Below are 23,119 nucleotides of genomic sequence, written 5' to 3' on the forward strand. Positions count from 1 at the left end.
GGTCCTGAGTTCAATTCCCAGCAACCACATGGTGGCTCACAACCATCTGTAATGGGGTCTGGTGCCCTCCTCTGGCCTGTGGGCATACACACAGACAGAATATTGTATACATAATAAATAAATAAATATTTTTTAAAAAGTTAGGTGCTTGCTGAACACAGTGGTGCATACCTTTAATCCTACCACTCCAGAGGCGGGGGGGGGGGGGGGGGCGGTGTAGCACAATTAGTAAAAACCCAGAGACAGCTATTGGGGTTCAACCTGAAGCCCAGAAAAGCAAAGCAGTCAGCCACTGGCTCTTACCTCTACCTCAGTCAAAAAATAGTGATCCTGCCTCCAGGAATGCACAGAGTAATACTGAGACTGAAACCCATCTCCTACCATTTCATATTCGTCTCTAGTGCTGGGATGAAAGGTGTGCACCACTACTCCCAGTTTCTATAGCAAACTAGTCTGGTTACTGGTATTAAAGCTGTGTGCCACCACTGCGGCTGTTTTCCTCTCTAATCTTCAGGAATATCACCACAGGCAGGTGAATCTATGTGAGTTTGAGACCAGCCTGATATACTGAGTAAGTTCCAGGACAGTCAGGAATGTTACACAGAGAAACCCTGTCTCAAAAAAACAAAAAGGAAAGAGAAAGAGACACAAAGACAGAAATAGAAAGATAGGTTCTTCACCTCCAAAAAGTTGCAGATACTTTAGACTTAGTAAACAACAATAAAAATGCTACTTGGCAAATAGTAATAATGCTAGCACAGAAATCACCATTTTTTTTCTAAAAAAAAAAAAAAAAGAGCAGAAATCAACATGTCCTGAATGGGAAGATTTTCCTTTATGACTCGGTGCATAATTAAAATGAACATGCTGGAATAATGTTAAAAGGAAATCAAATACAAGGTTTTCTTAGAGTCCACATGTTTCTCTGAAATAATATCAGTCTAGTTAGCTTCCCAAAATGTATAACATTAATCCAGTGGAAGGCAAGGATGGGATAGAGGGGTTCCTAATGTAATTGTCTTTCTTGGCTCAAGAAACTTTTGAGAAGGTGGGCATCATGAAACATAACTGTACTTCCAATACTCAGGAGGACTTAGTTTAAGGCCAACCTGGGCTAAACAGCAAGTTCTAAAACAGCCAGGGATACACAAAGAAACCCTATCTAGGAAAAAGAAAAGAAAGAAGAAAGGAAGGAAAGAAGCCATGTATTTGAATGAAAGAGCAAAGAGGGGTATATAGAAAGATTTGGAAGAAGGAAAGGGAAAGATGAAATGTGATTGACAATAATCTCAAAAAAAAAAGTTTTTAAAAAATGCAAAAACATCTCAACATTAAAACTCTACTTCCCAATCCTCTGACATATATAAAAAATCTTGTTACGATTTTTACTTAAGGAATAGTCTTTAAACATTTCTTTTGGGACTGGAGAGATGGCTCAGTGGTTAAGAGCACTGACTGCTCTTCCAAAGGACTTGGGTTCAATTCCCAACATCCACTTGGCAGCTCATAACTGTTTGTTAACTCCAGGTCCAGGGGGCCAGGCACCCAGGGCAAAACACCAATGAACACAAAATAAAAAACAAATTAAGTAAAAAAAATAGACAATACTTTCTAAAATACAAAAAGAGAAACAAAACAGTCACCTATGTAATGAAGAAACAAGAAAACAAAACATAAGGAAGTTAGAACAAATGACACAATATTTACAGAGTTTTACGTTTGTAAGTAGGAAGCAAACATTTCCAGACAAATCAATATCTCAAAGAAAGGGCCCTGCTCCTGCCCCAGTTCATGCTGGAAATGCAGGATAGGAACAACTCACTCAGAAAGAAACTGGGGGCTGACGGTAGTGCTGCTTGGTACAAACAGAAGTGGTAGGTTACAAAATGGAAGATCTTATTTCAACAATAAAAGCAATTTAAAAAAGAACTATGCTGGGGGAGGGCATCATATAAACTGAGAACATGACCCATGACCAAGGCACAGTTGAAGGGAAGATTTTTATTGTAGATATGAGAGAGAAATACAGCCAGAGGCATCTGGAAGAATCCAGAGTTGGGAGAGAAAGTAACAGACTGAACATGGCCAGCAGACTGGACAGGGCCATGAGAGGAAATGTAAGAGCAAACAAGGGAGGAAGACAGAGAATGAGTGCAAGGGAGACTAAGAAAGAGGGAGCCAAGAGAGGAAGACAAAAGAGGGAGAGTATAGCCAAAACCTCAGGGTTCTAAAAAGAACATGAACTGGGAAGGAAAGCCTGTGAGCCAGAGAGGTTTGGGTAAGAGAGACCAGCTAGGTTACCTGTGACACTGAGGGAGCCTGGAGGCTAGTAGGCACTCTGGTATAATAGACACCATAGAGAGCCCTTTGTCCCTTTGACAGTAATAAGAAAAGTCTCCTTTGGTAGATGGGAACTGCTATCTGAATTTGACTCTACTAAAAGGTTACTCATACAGTTATAATCTTTGTATGACCATAAATCTACTTAGCTATTTGCTACTTTTATTGCCTATATGTAGATACTTTAAAATTTTTAAATGTTCTAGCAATTATACAGACTGTAAAGAATGAACACCTTCCCCCATGTCAGCTCAAGACCCTATGTCCTGTTTCTCTGGTGACATTAGAAAGGCAAACATCAGCTTTGCCAATCTTTAAGAGGGGCAATGCCTCTGGGCCTGGGTTCTGATCAGCTCTGAAGATTAGAAGAAAGCATAGGATGGTCTCCTCCTAAGAGCACTAAGAGCACTCCAGTTGGAACTCGCCTGGTCAAGAGTCTACACCCCACACAAAAGGTCTTTTACCTAAAAACATGCTAAGGAGAGTGGAGGAATGGTTAGTCCCTCAATGAGATAGTGTACTCACCCTTCCCATAAATCCTTCTTCCTTGCAAGCCCCTGCAAAGCTTCCACCAAGCATGTCAGACCCTACTCACTTTTTTGACTCACAAAATCTAGCTTTTTCTTTTTCTTCTTTGCATCTTTTTCTTTTGAATACAGGCATGCTTACCATGATGCTCTGGACTGTATCACTCTTCTCTGAAGCTCTCCTCACCTTCTACCATGTGGCTGCTTGTTGACCTCCATTACTAAGTCTGCCTCATTTCTAGACCCTAAAATAAAAGGCTTACCTTTCTCTCTTCTGTTACCCATTTCCCTTTTCCTGGCAGCTGTCAAGATTTACAGCTTCTCGGCCCTGTTGTTTTGCTCTCAAATTCTAGTAAAATTGTACTCAGTTTTTCAAGTCAGTTTCTAAATTCTTTATTAACAAGACTAAGAACCAAAGCAAGAGGGGAAAAAAAAACCCAATTTCCTTAGTAACAAAATGAATGAGCATTATGTAATCATTTATTTTTCATTTATAAATTATGACACCTAAAATCTTGTTTCAGCTAATTGTAAGATTACAGGATCAGACTGTTTAAGTTCTTCACACTACTGTCAAAAGGACAACAGACCTAACTAAATGCATATAGATGTCTGTGAGAAGACATGCTCAGCAGAAATATCTACAGCACAACAGACAAAAGGAAGGCCTTTCAGAATCTCACACCATGGTCATCATATGTATGCTTTATGCCACTGAATCTATCTACATCTTCTTACTCATCCTGGAGGAAAAAAAGCAATGTCATAAACAGTCTCTCTAAAGAAGTAGTCTATCTATAAGTCTATGGTTTCAAAGACTTGCTGATAAAATTATGCTAAACCCATAAACATTGTCCTTAGAGGATCAATGATGAAGATCCAAAGTAAAGCATTATCTATTTTCTTTGAGAATTTAGGAGATAGCAGCGTACAAAAATTTTAAAACTACCTGATCATCCAAGAAACCTATTTAAAACAAACCCTTTACCTCAATGTTAAGGAAATCACTGATCACAGTCTTTAAAAAAGAAATCAAAAATTTAACTAAGAGGAAAAAAGGAATAGATTTGAGTTCACAGGACTTAAAAATACAAAATAGATTCCTTTTTTTCTGACAGCAATAAGAAGTAATATCAAAAATAAATTATAAATCCCAGCATTCAGTAGGCAGAGGCGGATGGATCTCTGCAGTTTGAGACCAGCCTGATCATAGAGAGTTCCGGGAAAGTCAAGGCTATCCAGAGAAACCCTGTCTCAAAAATTAGATAGATAGATAGATAGATAGATAGATAGATATCTCTTCTCTAAGGAAGGGAACACATACTGAAGATAGACACCAGTTGCTGTGAGACTGTTCTTCTCTAACATCTCTGAGTTAGGACCTCAAGCTTCCTTCTCAAAATGAATTGAGAGTAGGGAAAAGAGACAACTAAGTGATGTGGGAGTGATTTCTTTCTAATCTGCTGCTTTCATTGGTTAATTAATAAAGAAACTGCCTATGCCCATTTGATAGGCCAACCCTTAGGTGGGTGGAGTAAACAAAACAGAATGCTGGGAGAAAGAAGCTGAGTCAGTGAGTCGCCATGATTGTCCCACTCCAGACAGATGCAGATTAAGATCTTTCCTGGTAAGCCACCTTGTGGGCTACACAGATTATTAGAAATGGGTTAGATCAATATGTAAGAGCTAGCCAATAAGAGGCTAGAGCTAATGGGCCAAGCAGTGTTTAAAAGAATACAGTTTCCGTGTAATTATTTCAGGGCATAAGCCATGCGGGCGGCCAGGTGGCAAGAACACAGCCCGCCGCTCATCACTACAACTAAGAAAGACATCATCACTCAGGAGTATAAGGACTCCCTGGTAGACAGAAAATGAATTAATAATTTGTATAATTCCTTTAATCTACCATTTAAAACTGAAATTCTAAATTAATCAATGTGGTGAGTGTATGTATGTGAATGTGTGTGTGTGTGTGTGTATGTGTGTGTGTGTACATACAAGTAACTACAGAGGCCAGAAGAGGTCATCAGAACCACTACAGCTGGAGTTAGCAGGTGGTTGTGAGCCACCAAACATGGGTATTAAGACTGAATGTGGCCCCTAAAACTAAAATTTTTTAAGATTAAAATTAACAAAAAAATCCAACCCATTGTGGCTGAAAAGATGGCTCAGAGGTTAAGAGTTCTCTTTCAGAGAACCAGAGTTCAAGGTCATCTCTAAACACCTCTACACATGAGATAAACGTAAATCAATCTTTAAAAAAAAGAAATCAACTGAAGTAACACAATTATATGAAGATATAATTAATAGAAACTGAAAGACTGCTAATGTCCAACAAAAAACTGATCATAGCTGGGCGGTGGTGGCGCACGCCTTTAATCCCAGTGCTCAGGAGGCAGAGGCAGGTGGATCTCTGTGAGTTCGAGACCAGACTGGGCTACAAGAGCTAGTTCCAGGACAGGCTCCAAAACCAGAGAAACCCTGTCTCGGAAAACCAAAAAAAAAAAAAAAAAAAAGTAAAAACTGATCATTTAGTATGCATTTTAATGTGGGCAGAAACATAGACTAATTAATGCATTAATTACAAACTTTATCCGAGATCCTAGTTTTTTAAAACTGATAACCCATTCATTAACAGACACTTAAATAAGCCCTCTGTGCAACATAACAATCTCTCATCTAGCTTTTTTAGGTGGTTTATACCTTACATCATAAAACATATTACTGAAAATAAGATTTTTTTCTTTCCTATTTATCATAATAATACAAACACATAATGCAAATACATAATGCAAACACATAAAAGGTCATATTTATAAATCTGGTTAACTAAATTATGGGCTAGTAACAAAATCATATAATCAAATATAATTGCCTTTTAACATCTACAAGTCTATGAAAATGCTAGGAAAAATTTTATGTAACAATAGAATATTTTATTAAGATAAAATACTTAAAACAAAAATGCATTCAACTTTAAAATCCTATCATTCTTGAAAATCTTTAAAATTACCCACTTACATAGAAATATCAAAGAAAAAATTTTAAAAATCAGTCAAAGGTACATCTTAAGAAATTATTGTTTCGAAGCTGAGGAGATGACTCAGATGATTAAGAGCACTGACTGCTCTTCCAAAGGTCCCTGGTTCAATTCCCAGCACCCATATTGCAGTTCACAACTACCTGTAACTCAAGTTCCAGAGGATCTGACTCCCTCACACAGATATATACACAGACCAAAAAAACAACACACATAAAATTAAATGAATTCATTTACAAAACAGGGTAAGAAAATAAGAAAAAGCGCGCGCGCATGTGCGCGCACACAAGAGAGAGAAAGACAGAGAGAGAGAGAGAGAGAGAGAGAGAGAGACAGAAACTATTGCTTCACGGCCAGGCAGTGGTTGTACATACATGCCTTTATTTTCAGCATGCGGGAGAGAGAGGCAGGTGTATGTCTGAGCTAAACACCAGCCTGGTCTACAGAATGAGTTCCAGGAGAGTCAGGACTACATAGAGAAACCCTGTCTCAAAAAAGCAAAACGGAACAAAAGAAGATTATTGCTTCAAAACTATCATTCATTATTTGGTGATAGTGATAATGTTTAAAATACAACTCAATACTGTCTATTCTTCCTCAGAGAACCTGAGTTCAATTCCCAGCATCTACATGGAGGCTCACGACCGAAAATTCAAATTTCAGGGAATCTGATGCTCTTCTGATCACTATGGGTCCAACATGATGTGATAAACAGACATACATGCACATAAATATTTATACATATAAATAAAAATAATAAATATTTAAAATACAACTCAAGTATCTGAACTCTAAATACAAACCAAAACAGCTCAAAGTCTAAATATTTAATGGCTTTCAGTAGATTATAGATCATAAATAAGTCACATTAGGATTGGCAGTTACTCTCTTTTAACTCCAAGATGAAATGATGTTGAAATAGATGTACTTTCTCAAACATCTGCTACACTATCTTACATATACAGACATATGGCTAATACGTTTTTACATTTGTATCAGTTGTCTTGTTTTTTACATTTATCTTCTTACATCTTAACTTCTGAGAAATCAGTTATAATTTAAAAACTTCAAATAATGCCAAGAGATAACTGATAAAAAGTGAATATGCTAGTATCAATTAAAAAGTATTATTTTAGAACCCAACAAGATGGCTCAGCAGGTAAGGCCCTTGCTATATAAGCTATATAAGCTACCTGAGTTTGGTACCAGGAATCTACATAAATGTGGAAGAAAAAAAACAGACTCAACAAATTATAATTTTGTTCTCTGCACTCCAGACACACTGCCTTACCTCCTCCCCCCACACAATGATAATAAATATTTTAAATGTTTTTTTAGGAATCTATTCAATAATAAATATTTTGGCTTCCTAAAAAGGTATAAATCAATCCACATAACAAGTAAATTAAGAGGTACATTAAGGTAAACTTTTCCTATAAACTTAAAAACTCTGACACTCGTTCATTTTGAGACTGACTTCAGCACAGCCAGATTGGCTAAAAAAGAAATCATTAAACTTAAGCAATCAAAGAGAAAGAAAGTTTTCTTTCTTTTTATAGGAAGAAACAAAAGCTTGGTATTAACCCAAGGCCAACGGACTGGCCCTTTAAGCTAGAAAGCTGTGAGGACCGAGGTTACAAGGAGTCACTAGAAGTTTTGAAATCATAAAAATGAATACAACAAGCACTGATAAAATAACAAGTATTTTGTAGAAATTTTGCAGTTTATGCAATGTTGATGTTTCTGTTGGTAAAATCATCTGTGGTTCTCTGCACAAACAGACACCCATCCCCCACTGCACACAGCCACTTCACAAACCTCTTGAGTAAATAGGAGTATCCAATGTCCAGGGTAATGGGTGGTCCTGAGGTCTGGAACCAGAGCTATATACTTTTAGGGGATACCAAGATAAGAACAAAGTGTTTTGTGTTTGTTTAAATCTGAGTCTAGATGTAAAATCTTTGCGCCATTATTGGCACAGTTCATAATCTCACTGACTACATAAAGTTGAAAGAGTCAGGATAAATGCTAGAAATTAAATACATCACAAAAATATCAGGGCCTTTTTATAATCCAAATTAACTAATTCAGTTTTCTCCAAAGTTGTCACTACATTTCAAAGGTGCCAATATCCTACAACATGTTTATACTGCCAACAGAAGTTATTTAAATAAAATTATATACATCAAATAAACTGCGACTCAATGAAACAAGACAGCAAATTAATTCACGCAATATCACAATCAACCATCAACTACTATTTAGTACTAAAGGCTTTCTATACATCCAATAGAAAGAGTGGGTTTTATGCTTGTTTTTACTTTATTTTTCCTAGAACAGAAAGCAGGATTTACAAGTAACTTCAAGAAAAGATAAGCAAAGAATAGTCCTGACAGAGGCTTCTCTGACTCAATCAAGGGGGTCTGCAACCTGAGCCAAAGGGCACAAATTCCTCACCATTCAAAACTTTCAATGGTGTGAGGGAGGAAACAGCTAAAAGGGAGAAATGTATAAATCCCTAGTTTTAATAACCAACTAAATTCTTTTCATCAAATACCTAGTAAAAGTAAAGTCAACACTATGAATTTTTGCTATAGTTTTAACAAATTCTAAAAAAGAAAACTCTTTAAAAAATGAAAAGGACTCATTCACTTTAACATTTATGATTTACAGTGAACCAACTATGTCAGGTATGTGTCTGAAATTGGATCTAATTAAAGTTGTTGCAGAAAGGCGTAATTATTTTGCCAGCAACAGTTTTTCTACATTACATTGAAAGCATACTTGAGAAAAAGCTTATCTAAACTTTTATCACTGATTTAAGTATTTAAAGGGATAGACACAACTATGTTGCCACACCTTCATTACTGACTGACCTAAAGAAAACTCATTTGTTGTATGTTAAGATGAAAGAATTTAGGCATTGCAGGATCTATAAACATTCTACTCATTATTGTTAATAATTGAAGGAATTCATTGCTAAGTGAAGAAAAGCAAAGTCTGGCCAAAGTAAAAGTCATTTGAAATTTTACATGAAGCCAGGCAGTTGGTGGCATATGCCTTTAATCCCAGCATTTGGGCAGAGGCAGGGAGATCTCTGTGAGTTCTAGGCCAGCCAGGTCTACAAGAGCTAGTTCCAGGAAAGGCACCAAAGCTACAGAGAAACCCTGTCTCGAAAAAACAAAAAACAAACAAACAAAAAAAAAAAACTACATGAAGTCTTGAAATCTTTAGATCCACGCGCTCGGAAAAAACAAAAAACAAACAAACAAACAAAAAAAAACTACATGAAGTCTTGAAATCTTTAGATCCTATAACATAAACTATAAATATAAATTTATATCTTGGAGTGATATTTTAAATAGAGTACAATTTTAAAATTAACAAAAGTCACAAATTTATGCTAAATTTAACATTTAAAAGTAAAATGTCTTAGCCGGGCGATGGTGGCGCACGCCTTTAATCCCAGCACTCGGGAGGCAGAGGCAGGCGGATCTCTGTGAGTTCGAGACCAGCCTGGTCTACAGAGCTAGTTCCAGGACAGGCTCCAAAGCCACAGAGAAACCCTGTCTCGAAAAACCAAAAAAAAAAAAAAAAAAAAAAAAAAAAGTAAAATGTCTTTAACAAAACACTTAAAAGGCAACTGGTAAAAACAAGGTATATTGCTAGTGCCACAGTAAATTGGCAAGACCAAGTTTCTCTGCAGGAAATCTAAAAACTATTCTTTAAAAGACTATTAAGAACAATACATTTAACTCATTATTTTTTTAACCGTTTGTGATGAGTACTTGACATGACGTCTGGATCTGTCAGAGCTCCTACAACTCTAAGTTGTGAGCTCTCATGCGGGTCTGGGAACAAATCTGAGTCCTCTGGAAGAGCAACAAGTGCTCCTAAGTACTGAGCCATCTCATCTCTCCTGCCCCTCAATATAGCTTAAAAAGATTTTTAAAAAAAAGTCTTACTTTTTGTTTTGTTTTTGCTTCTGAATCAGGGTTTACCTCTGTAACCCAGACTAGGCTGGAACTCACCATATACCATCTCAGGATGGTATCCAAGGCAGGCCTGAAACTTGGTGATCTTCCTGCCTCAGCTTTACAATTGAATTAATATGAATTAATATGCCAGTCCTAAGATTTGTTTTCTATCAGTTATTCCCCCAAAAAATTAGTAGAGCCTTTTGAGTTTGTAAATAACAAAATTAATGGCAAACAAAAAAAATAAATCCTTCTTTTATGAGTAATAATAATAATAATAATGAAATCTTATTGAAAAGTGTGACAAATGTATGTGTTTGGATGTAGCAGATGCATGTGGCATATATGTGAACATGTGGAGCCCAGGAAAGAATCTGAGGTGTGCTGCTATGTCAATGTTCCCCTTCTTTGAGACAGTCTTTCTCTGAACCTGGAGCTAGGCTGGCAGCCAGTAAGAAACCCCACAGAACTGCACTTCCAAGTGCACATGACTAGGCCTGGCTTTTGAAGAGGGTCCTGGGATCAGAACTCAGGTCCTCACGCTTGCACAGCAAGCACTCTCCTCTACTAATTATACACATCTGAAAAATAGGTAAAAATCCCACAGAACAACAAATTATTAAAACAAAAATATCTATATGCCAAGTTGTTTCCAAACCTCAGTTTATACCCTGATATTTCCAACAGTTTGTGTCCATTTTGGTTAAGAACTTATTCTGTTGCCTAGGCTAGGCTTGAACTTCTAGGTCCAGTGATCTTCGTACCTTAGCCTCTCAAGCTGCTAGGAATATAGGTGTGTTATACGTAAAACAATATTACTTACCATAAAAATGTTATACATTAAACAGTATTACTTATTGTAAAACTATGATTAAAAATTCAAGTTCACTGTAATAAAAATTAAGCTACCAACACTATACAACATATTTTATCATATGTTAAAGAATATTCAGATTGGGCTAGAGAGATGGCTCAGAGGTTAAGAGCATTGCCTGCTCTTCCAAAGGTCCTGAGTTCAATTCCCAGCAACCACATGGTGGCTCACAACCATCTGTAATGGGGTCTGGTGCCCTCTGCTGGCCTGCAGGCATACACACAGACAGAATATTGTATACATAATAAATAAATAAATAAATATTAAAAAAAAAAGAATGTTCAGATTAAAGATGATCGATATGGAAGCTCTTCACACCTTTGGCCCCTGAGCATAGTTAGGTCAATAGGCATGATATCCATGTTCTGCAAGACTTGTTTTTACCTACTATATTGAATATGGGTTAAGAAGTTTTTAAATTTCTATGACATCTAAAAGCTCAGAAGGAAGTGAAAGGCATATTAGATATTACCAGATAAAGAGGGTTGGTATCTATTTAGTTATTTTTTTTTAAAAAAAAAGTATTGTCTTCATATGTTTTGAACAGTCATTTAAAAGGGTGAATAAAAATAACCACAGCATACAATACTAAGGGCTAAGCCTCATCTCAATTCCTGGAGGACTAAAGGCAGCTTAGGTTCACCAGCTGTTAACAGATGCAGCACTGCACTGGCGGAAATGTTGCTGGTGGAGATTACACATGTGTGGATAAAGGAGGTATGTGTAAAATTCTCATACTTTCCTCCTAATTTTGCTGTGAACCTAAAACTGCTCTCAAAGAAAGACATGTTTAACACACTGAATATACTCAGTGCTTGAGCTCCTTCTTCACATGTACATGGCTCTGGGTTCATTAAAAAAAGGAGGGGGGGGGAGAACAGGAGAAGACATCATGTTAAAGAAAAAGCGGACAACAGCCGGGCAGTAGTGGTGAACACCTTTAATCCTAGCACTCAGCAGGCAGAGGCAGAGGCAGGCAGATCTCTATGAGTTTGAGGCCAACCTGGTTCCAAAGCTACAGAGAAACTCTGTCCCGAAAACCAAAACAAAAAAATAAAACAAACAAAAAAAAAAACCCCACCAAAAAACAAAAAAAAAAAAACAAGAAAAACAAAAACATCTAAGAAATGAAAAAGAATATTTTAAATAGGTACCTAATTTACGTCTAGATTTAAAACAGCCATTTTTTCTAAAATTTTAAGCATATTTCAAAACCAAAATGGAAGTATTCAGTATCGTCCAAGTTACATTAAAAATTTGCCAAACGTTACTTTAAATGCCTTTAAATGACTACACAGCTCTAAAGTATTGTAGCATACCCCAATTTTCTGAATTGGTGAACCAAGAAAATTTATCGTGAAGTTTTGGTAAAAGTTTAAAAAAAAACTTTCCTTTTCTTTTTTTTTTTTTTTTTTTTTTGAGTTTCATGTGAGGCTGGCCTCAAGCTTAAGATGACCCTTTCTTAGTTCTGGGAATATAAGCCACCACATCCAGTTAAATGTTTTTAAAACTGGTATTTGGGGTTGGACACTTAACTCTGTGGTAGAGTTTGCTTAGTGTGTCCAAAGCTCCAGGGTTTGATCCTTTACATTAGGAAAGGGTAAAGGGCAAGTTAAATAGCCTTGAAAACAATCACATATATTCAACATGTGAAAAATGTAATCATGCTAAAGTATGACAAAAGTTAAATGTGATTCATTAGCAATATAATATTAGGAAAGGCTCTGAAATATGAAAACAATGAATTAAACGTCTTCATGTATTATTAATATCAACTCTGCTTGTTTCTTTTGAGACAGGATCTCACTATACATGTTGGCTGAGGTCAAATTCAGAGAGTCTCTTCTGGGATCAAATGTGTGCATCATCATATCAGGCTTAAATATTATTAATTCATTCAAATGTTTTCTGAGGTTTTTAAAAAGATTTATTTACCTACTTTTATTTATGTATGCATGCACACATACACAGACATGCCAGAAAAGAATGCTGGATGTCCTGAAGCTGAAGTTAAAAATGGGTGGTATTAGTTATTAGCACTTATAAAATAATGGTATTCTAATTGATGAATTTTCTTGGTAAAACCCTTGACCAGGATCCTTGTACATCAACTGGGACAAATCTTTGTTCTTTGCATCAGATTCTTGAGCAATTGCTATGAGATGGGGACATACGGAGCTCAGTAACAAAATGCTTGCCTAGCATGCATAAGCTAAAAGAAATGAAATGTGACAAAATTCAAATTTAATAGTTATTCACTGATAGTTCTTTATAAAATATGTTACTGAACATCATTAACGATTCATTATTAGCATGAGTCAGAATACATAGCATAAAAACTTGATCACTTAAAATAGATATTAACAGTAAAAATCATATGAAGATTGTTATTTTAAACCATCAATGGTCACAATCTTCCAACAGTTAAATCTCACTTTTTCTGCCTATGTTATCTACAGACAGGGAAAGCACAGCCCTATGAACATGTCCAACTTCAGGATTTAGATAGCACAAGAACTACAAGTATAATTACATTAATATCAACATTGTATTCTAAATACAATCATATAACTAATTTACAGAGTTACATATAAAATTTACTACAAAGAACTGCCTATTAAAACAACTAAATTGCTATGAAATAAAGAAGCTATATATGTCTTTGTAGAAAATACCTTTAGGAAAAATTCTTGGGTCCCTTGGCATCAATTTTAAAGATTAAAGACCCTTAAATCATTTATTTTGATTCCTCAAATACATAACATTAAAAATGTGCTTGGAGCCGGGCGGTGGTGGCGCACGCCTTTAATCCCAGCACTCGGGAGGCAGAGGCAGGTGGATCTCTGTGAGTTCGAGACCAGCCTGGTCTACAGAGCTAGTTCCAGAACAGGCTCCAAAGCCACAGTGAAACTCTGTCTCGAAAAACCAAAAAAAAAAAAAAAAAAATAATGTGCTTGGAATACTATGGCACATGTACTTTTGGGTACAAACAAGCCCAGCAAGATGGAGCAACAGGGAAAGCACTTGTCCCTCAAACTAAGTTAAGTTGAGCTTAACACCTTCAAGGTAGGAGAGAACCAACTCCACAAGAGCAACTCAACACACACAACCATACACACATCACCCAGAGACACACAAAAATAATAAACTATTTTAAAAAGCCAACCTGATATCAATACTTCATGAACACTGGTATAGCTGAACGGTTAAAATTTCCAATTATGATTTATAGATATTCTTTATAGCAAACTAGTATAAAAATATAATAGAGGAAATTTAACATAAAAAACTAGCACAGCTTTTAAAAGGCTTATATATTAAAATTAATAGCTAGATTAAAAAGTATTTTTAAAATATTATATAATAGTCCTAAACCACAACCTGATTGTACAAGGATGTTCACAGTCCCTAAATACTCCATTTACAACCATCTAACTTTATCTGACTAAAAACAGCAGGAATTCTGTCTTCTTCAATGTAATAACTCATGTAATGTGTAACTTATTTGTCCATCTCAATTTTAAAAGTTAAGAGCCTTCATTTAAGTACTGTCCTTTCACATGTAGAGATATATGAGGGAAATATTAAGAATCAATGTTTTTACTATGAAAACTGCAATTGATATATGAAGTTTCCCAGCAATATATGTTTAATTCAATGTGCATAGGAATGTTAATCACATATCTATTAAACAGTTTAAAGGGGATGCTTCATAGCATAACACTGCTTAATAAAATGGCTACTATTTTAATATATTTCTATTTCTTTTTAAAATATATTTTAAAACCCAAAGAAATGAAACCAAATTCTAACACGGTGTGATGAAACAAAGAAAAAAGTGCTATTTTTTCATTTATCATCTATAAAACAAATTTATGACATCGTAAAAAAAAATTAACAATCTAAAAAAAATTCAAAGGGGAAGAAGAGCCCAAGAAAATAGATTTATCAATTTTAGTTATTCAATCTAAAAATTTTTAGAAAGTATACCAGCATATGTGACTTAGTAGGCTATATTTAGGCACCTATTTACTACTTAAATTGTTTCATTTCACAGATCATGTTTATCTTTCCACTGTCAACAGCCAATAAGAGGAGCCAGGTCTATAGGAAAGGAAAATAGAAACCACACAGTAAAATCAGAAAGCTACCAAGCACCAGAGCACAGAAGATTAAACGAAATGGGTTCCTAGGTTCTGCCTGGTATGGATTAAAATAATCCATTAGAATGATCATTTAAAATGATCTTCCTTGGGAAGTGTGGTACAAATGTTACCAAGGACAAATAACACAATATCAAATTTTTTAGCAGAGTAATTTCAGTATTTCAGACATGAATTCATACTAGTCAACAAGCAATATAAAATCCACCCAGTTTCTTTTACTTTAGAGAGTAAACCAAAACAAACCTCTTTCCTCGTAAGTCTCTTAAGTCCAAGACCCCACTACAGAATTTTTATTTCCTTCACTTGCAAACTGTAAACTCTTCCCCATTCTGAAGCAATTAGTTAATAGAAAGGGATTTACGAGCAAAGGGTATTTATCGTTTCCTGGGGAAAATTTTTTAATGGGAAACAATGACCTTCCGTTTGGTATTACGCATTTTTAAAAATTATAACTCAACTGTAGAATTTTACCATGTAACCAACTATCAATTTTTAAACAGCCTTTGGCTACTCTTTTTTTTCTTAAGTTCAGTCTCTTAAAGAGACAGTATCTCTGGATCAATGACAGATGAAACAGTTCTAAAAAGTTTGATTACCAAGAATCTTTTCTGGCATTTCTTCAAATCCACTCTTCATTATCAATTTCCTATATTGTTTTATTATAAAACCAAATTATCTTGACATCAACTTGCAAATGACTATGATGATGACACAGTACAGGTGGTACTGTCGTTAGAGGCATCTGAAATATAGGTTACCTATACTTTCTTACAACAAGCAAATTATCTGACTTTTGGAGAACTCTCAAGGATCCAGGGAAGTTTTTTCCTGCATTTCCCATTCATTCATTAGGCACAGGCAATATGAAGCCAACAATATTGGGTGCTAGAAAAATGAGGTTTCATTGTCTAATGAAGGGAAGGTTTATTAAGTAACATCAACCTCAGTCCAATCCGTGAAACATGCACATGCCCTAAAATCTGGACAATCATCTGATTTTAACGAATATTTTCATCTTTCAATATACTTACTTAAAAGCACATTTTTATGTCTATCTATTAACATAACTATAGACCAACTCCCACACTCCCACACATGGATCCCGGCAAAGAAGGGATTAAAAAGTCTGGCTTACTTGGTGTACAAATACATCCACTGGAATATCCAAGGGGTTTCCCTCTCGGTTTATCATGGAGATGAATCCAAATCCCATGCGCACATTGAACCACTTACAGTGGCCAGTTCCATGCAGAACCTGGGATTCTTCCTCTGCCAGCTCAGGCAGCTTTTCTGGCTCTTCACCTTTGCTTGCCCCGCCTGACATGGAATAACACAAAAAGTCAGTTAGTCTGCATTTCCACACCATGCACAACCAATAAATAAATAAATAAATAAAATCTTGTGAGAAGAGAAGCTAGAAAACAAAAAGTTGATAAATGTTCTTTAAAATTATCTACAACGAAAAGGGTTAAAGGCAAAGCAGAGAGAGGAAGCCACACTGCTGCATCGCTCACACCAGCTTCCACGTTTCTGCACATCCGCATACTTTCTCATCTATCTCCGTTGCTCGGTAACATTCTACAGTTACAGCCTGGGCCACTTCACTCACATACTGCTGACCTAATACTATTCCAGTTTACACAGAGCAGTTTTTCAGAGAGATTGGTTTTTCTAGCAAACAGGAAGAGAAATCCTGAGGACGGTTGGCTGCCGGTTTATGCACATGCGGCAGAGGGAATCCCGGGTTATTTGCAATGTGCATTCATTCCCCTCCCCCTAACTTTCAATTAAAGTTAGGGTAGAATGGGGGAGGGGGCAGGTGTATAAAAGTTTTCTTGGACTCACTAATTGAAACTGCGCGCAATCACACGCACACAATCAAACAATAGCCCCCTGAAAGCTTTCCAAGTTGTGAATCAGTGTGGGCGGTACAAAACATTTTGGAGATCTGTAACAATAGGTTTTTGCCGAAGCCCCATGGTACTATGAGGGGGTGGGGAGGTAATGCCCAGTTATTAGGGTAAAGGGGGATAGGCGAGAAGGGGTGAGAAACTGGGTAGTGGAGAGAAGCAGGGAAGAAAAGAAGAAAGAAATCAGAGTAAAACAATAGAAAAGAAAATTAACCTTCGGCCATGTTGCCCCACCGGCCCTCAGCTTCACACTCGAGAGATGAAAACTTTCCCTTTGGACCGGAGTGGTCTTCAGCATCCGTCTAGCATCTTGATTTTGTGCGATCACAAATTTAGTTCGCATGGTCTAATGTGCTTTCCTCCTTTTGATTTTTTTTCCTCTTCTCTCTCCAGTTTCTGGCCCCCTGAGCACACGTGACTTTGTCAATTACATGCTTTCTTGCTACTAATTTCACCTCGGATCCTTAAGGGGCTGGCAAGAGGAAGAGATAACCAATCGCCATTTCATCTGTGCTGACATCAAAATAATTTATGAATGAACACGGAAAACTCAAACGTGTTTTCTTAAAGACAATTTGAGACGCTTCTTTATGATTAATCAGAATGCTAATTTTGTACTATTTAAACACAACGAAGGGTCCTTGTGAATTGCTGGTTTAGAAAAGCGACAGTCGGTATTTGCACACGCGTGCTCCACACACAAGCCTTTCTAATCTCATAGGGGAGCCATTGAAATAAAGCAACTGACGTTATGATCCCCCACACACTGCACAGGCAGTCTGTTATTCCATAGCACCAAACCACCTTAGGGACGTTAATTTAATATTTCATTCGTGGGGGAGAAAATGCAATTCCTAAGCCCAAATTTAAACTTAATTACATTAACCATTAACTTAAGATATTGGTAACATAAACCTGCCAAAAGCAAAAGCACACCTAATTCCAACCTGAATTTTTTTTTAAATGTAAAATAAAATCCTACTGGGAAAAAAAAATCACTACTAATTTCCTATCAAATAGTGCTGTTCATTTCAGAATATTTTCGAGAGGTATAGTAAGAAATTGTACTTCACAGGTTTCTCCGCCATCTCTTTCCGGGGGAGGAGATGTGATTAATGACTTCCTAAATAACAGCCCAGTTTTCCAGCCTAACATAGAGAGAACCTCAATCAGTGGTGATTGTTCCCCAAGAGCAGGAGACTCAGGGAGAGGGGGAGGGGAGAAGTGTGAGGAGGTGAAGAGGGATGCAAAGGCGACAGCGGGAGAAAAAGGCTGCACTGCTGGGGTGGGGAGAGGGCACATGGGGAAAGGTAAATCGGTGTAATATTAACTGGACTCTGACATCTTGGAAGTCTATTGCCAGCAAGCAGAACGCTCAAATACAGGGGACTGTAATAACGTGGTGGGTTCATCCCGTCCCTTCCTGTTGGCCCCCTGCATCAAAACACCTTTTGCTTTTCAAATTGGATTTATCATGTTTATAACAATATTAATCACCTTATAGAATATTTCAAAAATATTGCATATTAATTAGAAATTATTCTATTTTAAAATATAAAATATTATCTGCTTTGAAACATTATAAGGCTTCCACCAGTCTTTTGCTGCCCCATCCCCCATTTTCTTAAACAAGCAGTTTACAGAAAAACTGTAGATACCACTTCCCTTCTTCAAAGCTACCCGCTGACCCTCCCCCACCATGCTCGCGCCCCCTCACCCCATCTCTCCAAGCAATCCCACATTCTAACAGTGCTTCACACAAATTAAAATGTTGGGATTATGAAAAATCCACATACACCTATTAACACCCCTTCTCATACTGAAAAAACTAAAATAAATTTAAACTAATTGGCTCAGATCCGAAAATAATCAGTGCATAAAGAAATTATTTTCAGCTGTTTGTGATAAGTGGTGTCAATCAAAACTGATCAATTAGGAAAGATTTTTTTTTTGTCAGTTTCTTTCTTTTGTTGTTCTCAGGAAGGAGGCAAGCTTTTATTTATTTTGAGAAGGATAACAATGTACCAGCTGGTGGAGAGAAAAAAAACTAAAAAATCCAAACGATTTTCCAAGTTAACAAGTCCCACATTCTGAAGAGGTTGTTTGCTAACAAAGCATTTACTAAACAGTATTTTAATGATAGAAATGGATTACTACCATACTTGTTACAATATATATTATAATTTTGAATGTTATTTTTTGTAATTTAAAGAATTACATTTTTAAAACGCTTATATCTAATAACTTTAAAAAGTATTCATATAAATTGGGATAATGCTATTATTTATGCAAAAGTATCATAAAATTAACAGGCTTGTAAATTTTGGGTTGTTTACGGTGGGTTACATTTTATCTACAAATTTGTTTTGTATTTTTAAGAGTTTACTAGTAACTCAAACAACAATATATAAGTGGATTCTGAGTCCTTATCTTCTTAAATTTGACAAATTTCAGATATATTGACAGTATATGTAAGGTAGAAACTCCACTGCTGAACCACATTGGATGGTACAGTTATGGGATTCACAGTTGTGCCTGATTAGGGGCCTCCAGTATTCAAAGCATTAAAATAGGGTTCACCAGACTGGTCACTGGTGTCAGAGGTTATCAATTCATTCATTTCCTGAGCGGGACATCAGCCTTTCAAGTTCTATAGAAGGCTTTTCCAACTAGGAACCCTGAGAAAACTTCTAAAATTCATTCACAAAGAATTTAAGGCAAAAACCATTTACATACCTTGGGGTGGAGAAAAGAGAGGGAAAGAGAGGTAAGAGAAGGCAAAAAAGAAACAGGAAGGAAGTTGAAAAGGGAGAGAAAAGGAGACACACAATCTCATCAATTCAGAACTATGGCACTGTCTTTTAAGTAGATTATTCTTGTCTGCCCCTTCCCCAAATCTTTTGAGCCTTTTTAAAAACTGACCATAAGCTCTTAAGGCTCAGAGTGCTTCTTTCATATAAAATGCTTCTTAGGAGTCTCCTACAATGCTTTTCAATTTGTCACCTTCTCAAGTCTTCTGGTTTTAATTTTTTTCTCATTTCCTACTTGTTTTTAATGCCAGAAAGACCTGCGTTTGACTAAAATGCATGTTTTAAACCTTCAAAAGCCAAATGTTTCACAACTTGATTTATCATAGCTCTTCCAAAATGTCTTTAAAATTAGCTCAAGTCCTACATGGACTCCTCAGCTCAACACAGGACGGAGGAGATGAAAGCAATCTGTCACATGTCCTTTGGTTATCACACTTAGCTTTCCCAGTTTTTAAAGGTGGTACACATTTTCTCATCTGAACTACTCCCCAACATAATGCTCGGACCTCCATCCTTGCTCACTGTTAAGACTGTTAAACACTGTTAGACTGTGTGCCTTCTACTAAAGCATAAACAATGCTTTGGTTGTTGTGAAAACGATGAGGGGCTGTGGCACAGCTGGACCTGTCTTGTCCTCTGTAAGTAAGGAGAGGTCTCCAGCCCTAACTCTGTCTCAGCAGCTAGCACTTTCCTGTGCTGCTCCTGCCCCCGGGGTTCCCAAGCCCAACTCCAGGGCCAGCATATCTGCCCTTTCCTTCCTTTTTCTTCCAGCAACTTCCTCATCTTTCTGTGTCCTACCCCTCGACCCTTTATGCCTCATTCCACCACCTTCCCTCTAGAAACCTAGTCACTTCACAGAAGGCAGTTGATGTCTAAGGCACTTTAAAACATTTGTCATCTTGCTCTTCAAAACAAACAAACAAACAAAATCCTTATCTTCACCACTAGGACAAAACATTAACCCCAATACAGACTTTTTACTTAATTTATGAATGTATCTTTTATAATTGCACCTATGAGATGCTAGAATATTCTACATCTAAGCAAGGTGAAACTCAAGAGAAACTCGTGAAGTGACTGACTGTCCCCGCCCCTGCCCCCACCCGCCATGCTTAAAATGAGCAAACTGGAGGCTGCAGTTGGAGCTGGCAAGCAGCAAACACATCCGTCTGCAGCGCCTTTCTCAGGAGGATCTGGAAAGCGGAGGTCGGGAGGGGACTCAAGGCCTGTAGATATGGGGACCCCATCTGTCCCTGCGTAATCTTTCCCGCGTAGTTTGGGTAAAGGCTATTGACCTGCCTGTCTTGGAAACCCGATCCGATTCCACCCACTCCCTGAGTTTCAGCGAGGTGCTGGGAGTAACGTCAGTGGATTAAAACGGGGTGTCAGAGGAAGGCAGCCCCCGACAGAGTAGGTCCGCAGAGGTACCCCAGTACCTGAGGGCGTTTGTTTTCGTTTCCAAAAGCAAAATTCCGATCTCGTACAATTTTTTGTTTTTGTTATGTTTCGTTTTTTTCTAAACCGGGAGACAAAAATGCCCTGACTTCAAGCAATTTTTCTTTTTAGAGTTATTCATAATTGTGAAAAATCTCTTAAAATTTTTCTTAAATACCTTTTTAACTATATTGCTCAGAGACTATTGTAGAAGCAGAAAAACTTGTTATACCATAAATCTTAAGTTTTTCGTTTAAATCACTTTTATATTTCACAAACAAGGTATTTGTAAAGGTTTTTTTTGGGGGGGGTGTCAGGTACTTTTGCAATGAAACAAAATTTGAAACAACAAAATTCATAAACGGCATTATTTTAAAGCCACCATTTTGTAAAATGTTTTGAAAAACTAGCAAAATTTCTTTACAGTAACATTTTTATCTTGCAATAAAAAGAAATAAAAATGGAGTATTGCTTTTCTAACATATTGAACATATGTTCAATATTTTCTTGAAATATGTTAGTTAAGATGGTAACTTTGTGGATAATCTTGTAGTAATAACTAAGCTTTCCATAACTATTCAGAATAGCACAAAAGAACTTTAATTTGAAAAAATATAGGCACTATTTTCCACATATATTACTTGTATATGTATGCTTCATAATTCAAAGACCATTTTATAGTAAATAGAAATGTCTGAGTCTATAAGATGAAAAACACAGAGTACACGTATTTATTCTCCCTCCGCTAAAATTATTTACTGGTTAATTATTCAAAACCTCATCTCATAAAAACAAATAATCAGCTGAAAAGAGTGTGGTCTAGCTCTCAGGATTATTTCATATTTGCTCTGAGAGTCTACTTAGCATAACAGAAATAGGAAGTTGGAGAAAGGTGGGGAGGGAAAAATGAGAAGAGTGAGAGCAGTAGAGCAAGACCATCCAGCTAAAATCTGGGGAGCCCCACCAACCCAGTAGCAGCCTCTGCTCACTCACTCTCCCCGCCAACTGCATGATGCCAGGGTCCCATAGGTAGTCAAAGCCTTTCTGTTGAAAGTCCACCCTATAGAACAACCTCCCTTTGGTGAAAGCAGTACCTCATCTCCAACTCTCTTTTTCAACAAGAGGAAGCAGACAAGAAACTTTATTGCAGTCATTTAACACATTGGTGTGAACATTTTTTCCAAACAGAAAAATGCCAGTTTACCTCCAGAAAAGCCCCACAATCGAAAGTAAGAAGAGAAAATGCTACACTAACATTTTCTATCAAATTTTAACAATGTTCTTTTTCATGAAACTTAGAGCATTATCAACATGTTAAGTTTTATTTCACAAAAGTAGTATTTGCCAAAAGGCAGCATTGCTATGGCTTTTCCATTAAACAGCTGATAATTTCTTTCTCTAGTTATACAATCCTTAATAGTAAACTTAATAATAAGATATCATTTTATTATGAATCATTATATATCTGTGTATCACAACTCTTAAGGGGTGCTAATCTGAGACTCAGTCGGAGCCAGGTGTGCAGGCACACACACATTCAATCCCAGCACTCCTAGCAGAGATAGGAACATTTCTGTGTGGTCCATGTCAGCCTTGTCTACCAAGCAAGTTTCAGGCCACACACAGGGCCACATAGCAAGACCCTCTCTCAAAAACAAGATAAGGAAAAAAACCAACTAACCTCAGACAGGTTTTTATTCATTAGGGAAAATGCCAGAGTAACATAATATTATCAAATAAGAGTGAGTATTACAGACAAAATTCAATAATAAAAGAAAATAAAATTCTGTATCTACGTCTGAGTTTAACTTCAACCAATTCCATTTACAATAGGAAAATAAGCAGATTTTGGTAGCTACACATGAAGAGCAAAATAAAGAAAGAAAGCTCCCTGGATTAATGAAATGAAACTTCCTCAGAAAGTCCACTTTACATACAATGAATTATTTGAAAACACTACCATATCTGAACTTTATTTCAAAAGAAATGTTAGAATCTATCAGGAATCACAGAAATAAATAAGCAAGGGATTTGTTTCCAT

General features: G+C 36.6%; 1 protein-coding gene across 1 annotated transcript in view; it reads right to left on the reverse strand.

Annotated features, from left to right (window-relative positions):
• Lin28b (lin-28 homolog B) overlaps positions 1-23,119 on the reverse strand; it is a 93,944-nt gene that overhangs the window by 70,425 nt on the left and 400 nt on the right. The window contains exon 2 of the mRNA XM_041654677.1: positions 16,060-16,241. Coding sequence (XP_041510611.1) covers positions 16,060-16,241 — 182 coding nt within the window. The remainder of the gene's footprint in view (positions 1-16,059; positions 16,242-23,119) is intronic.

Source organism: Microtus oregoni, unplaced genomic scaffold, assembly GCF_018167655.1.
Source record: "Microtus oregoni isolate MIOR12 unplaced genomic scaffold, Mior012 000006F_ref0000085, whole genome shotgun sequence".
Taxonomy (NCBI): domain Eukaryota; kingdom Metazoa; phylum Chordata; class Mammalia; order Rodentia; family Cricetidae; genus Microtus; species Microtus oregoni.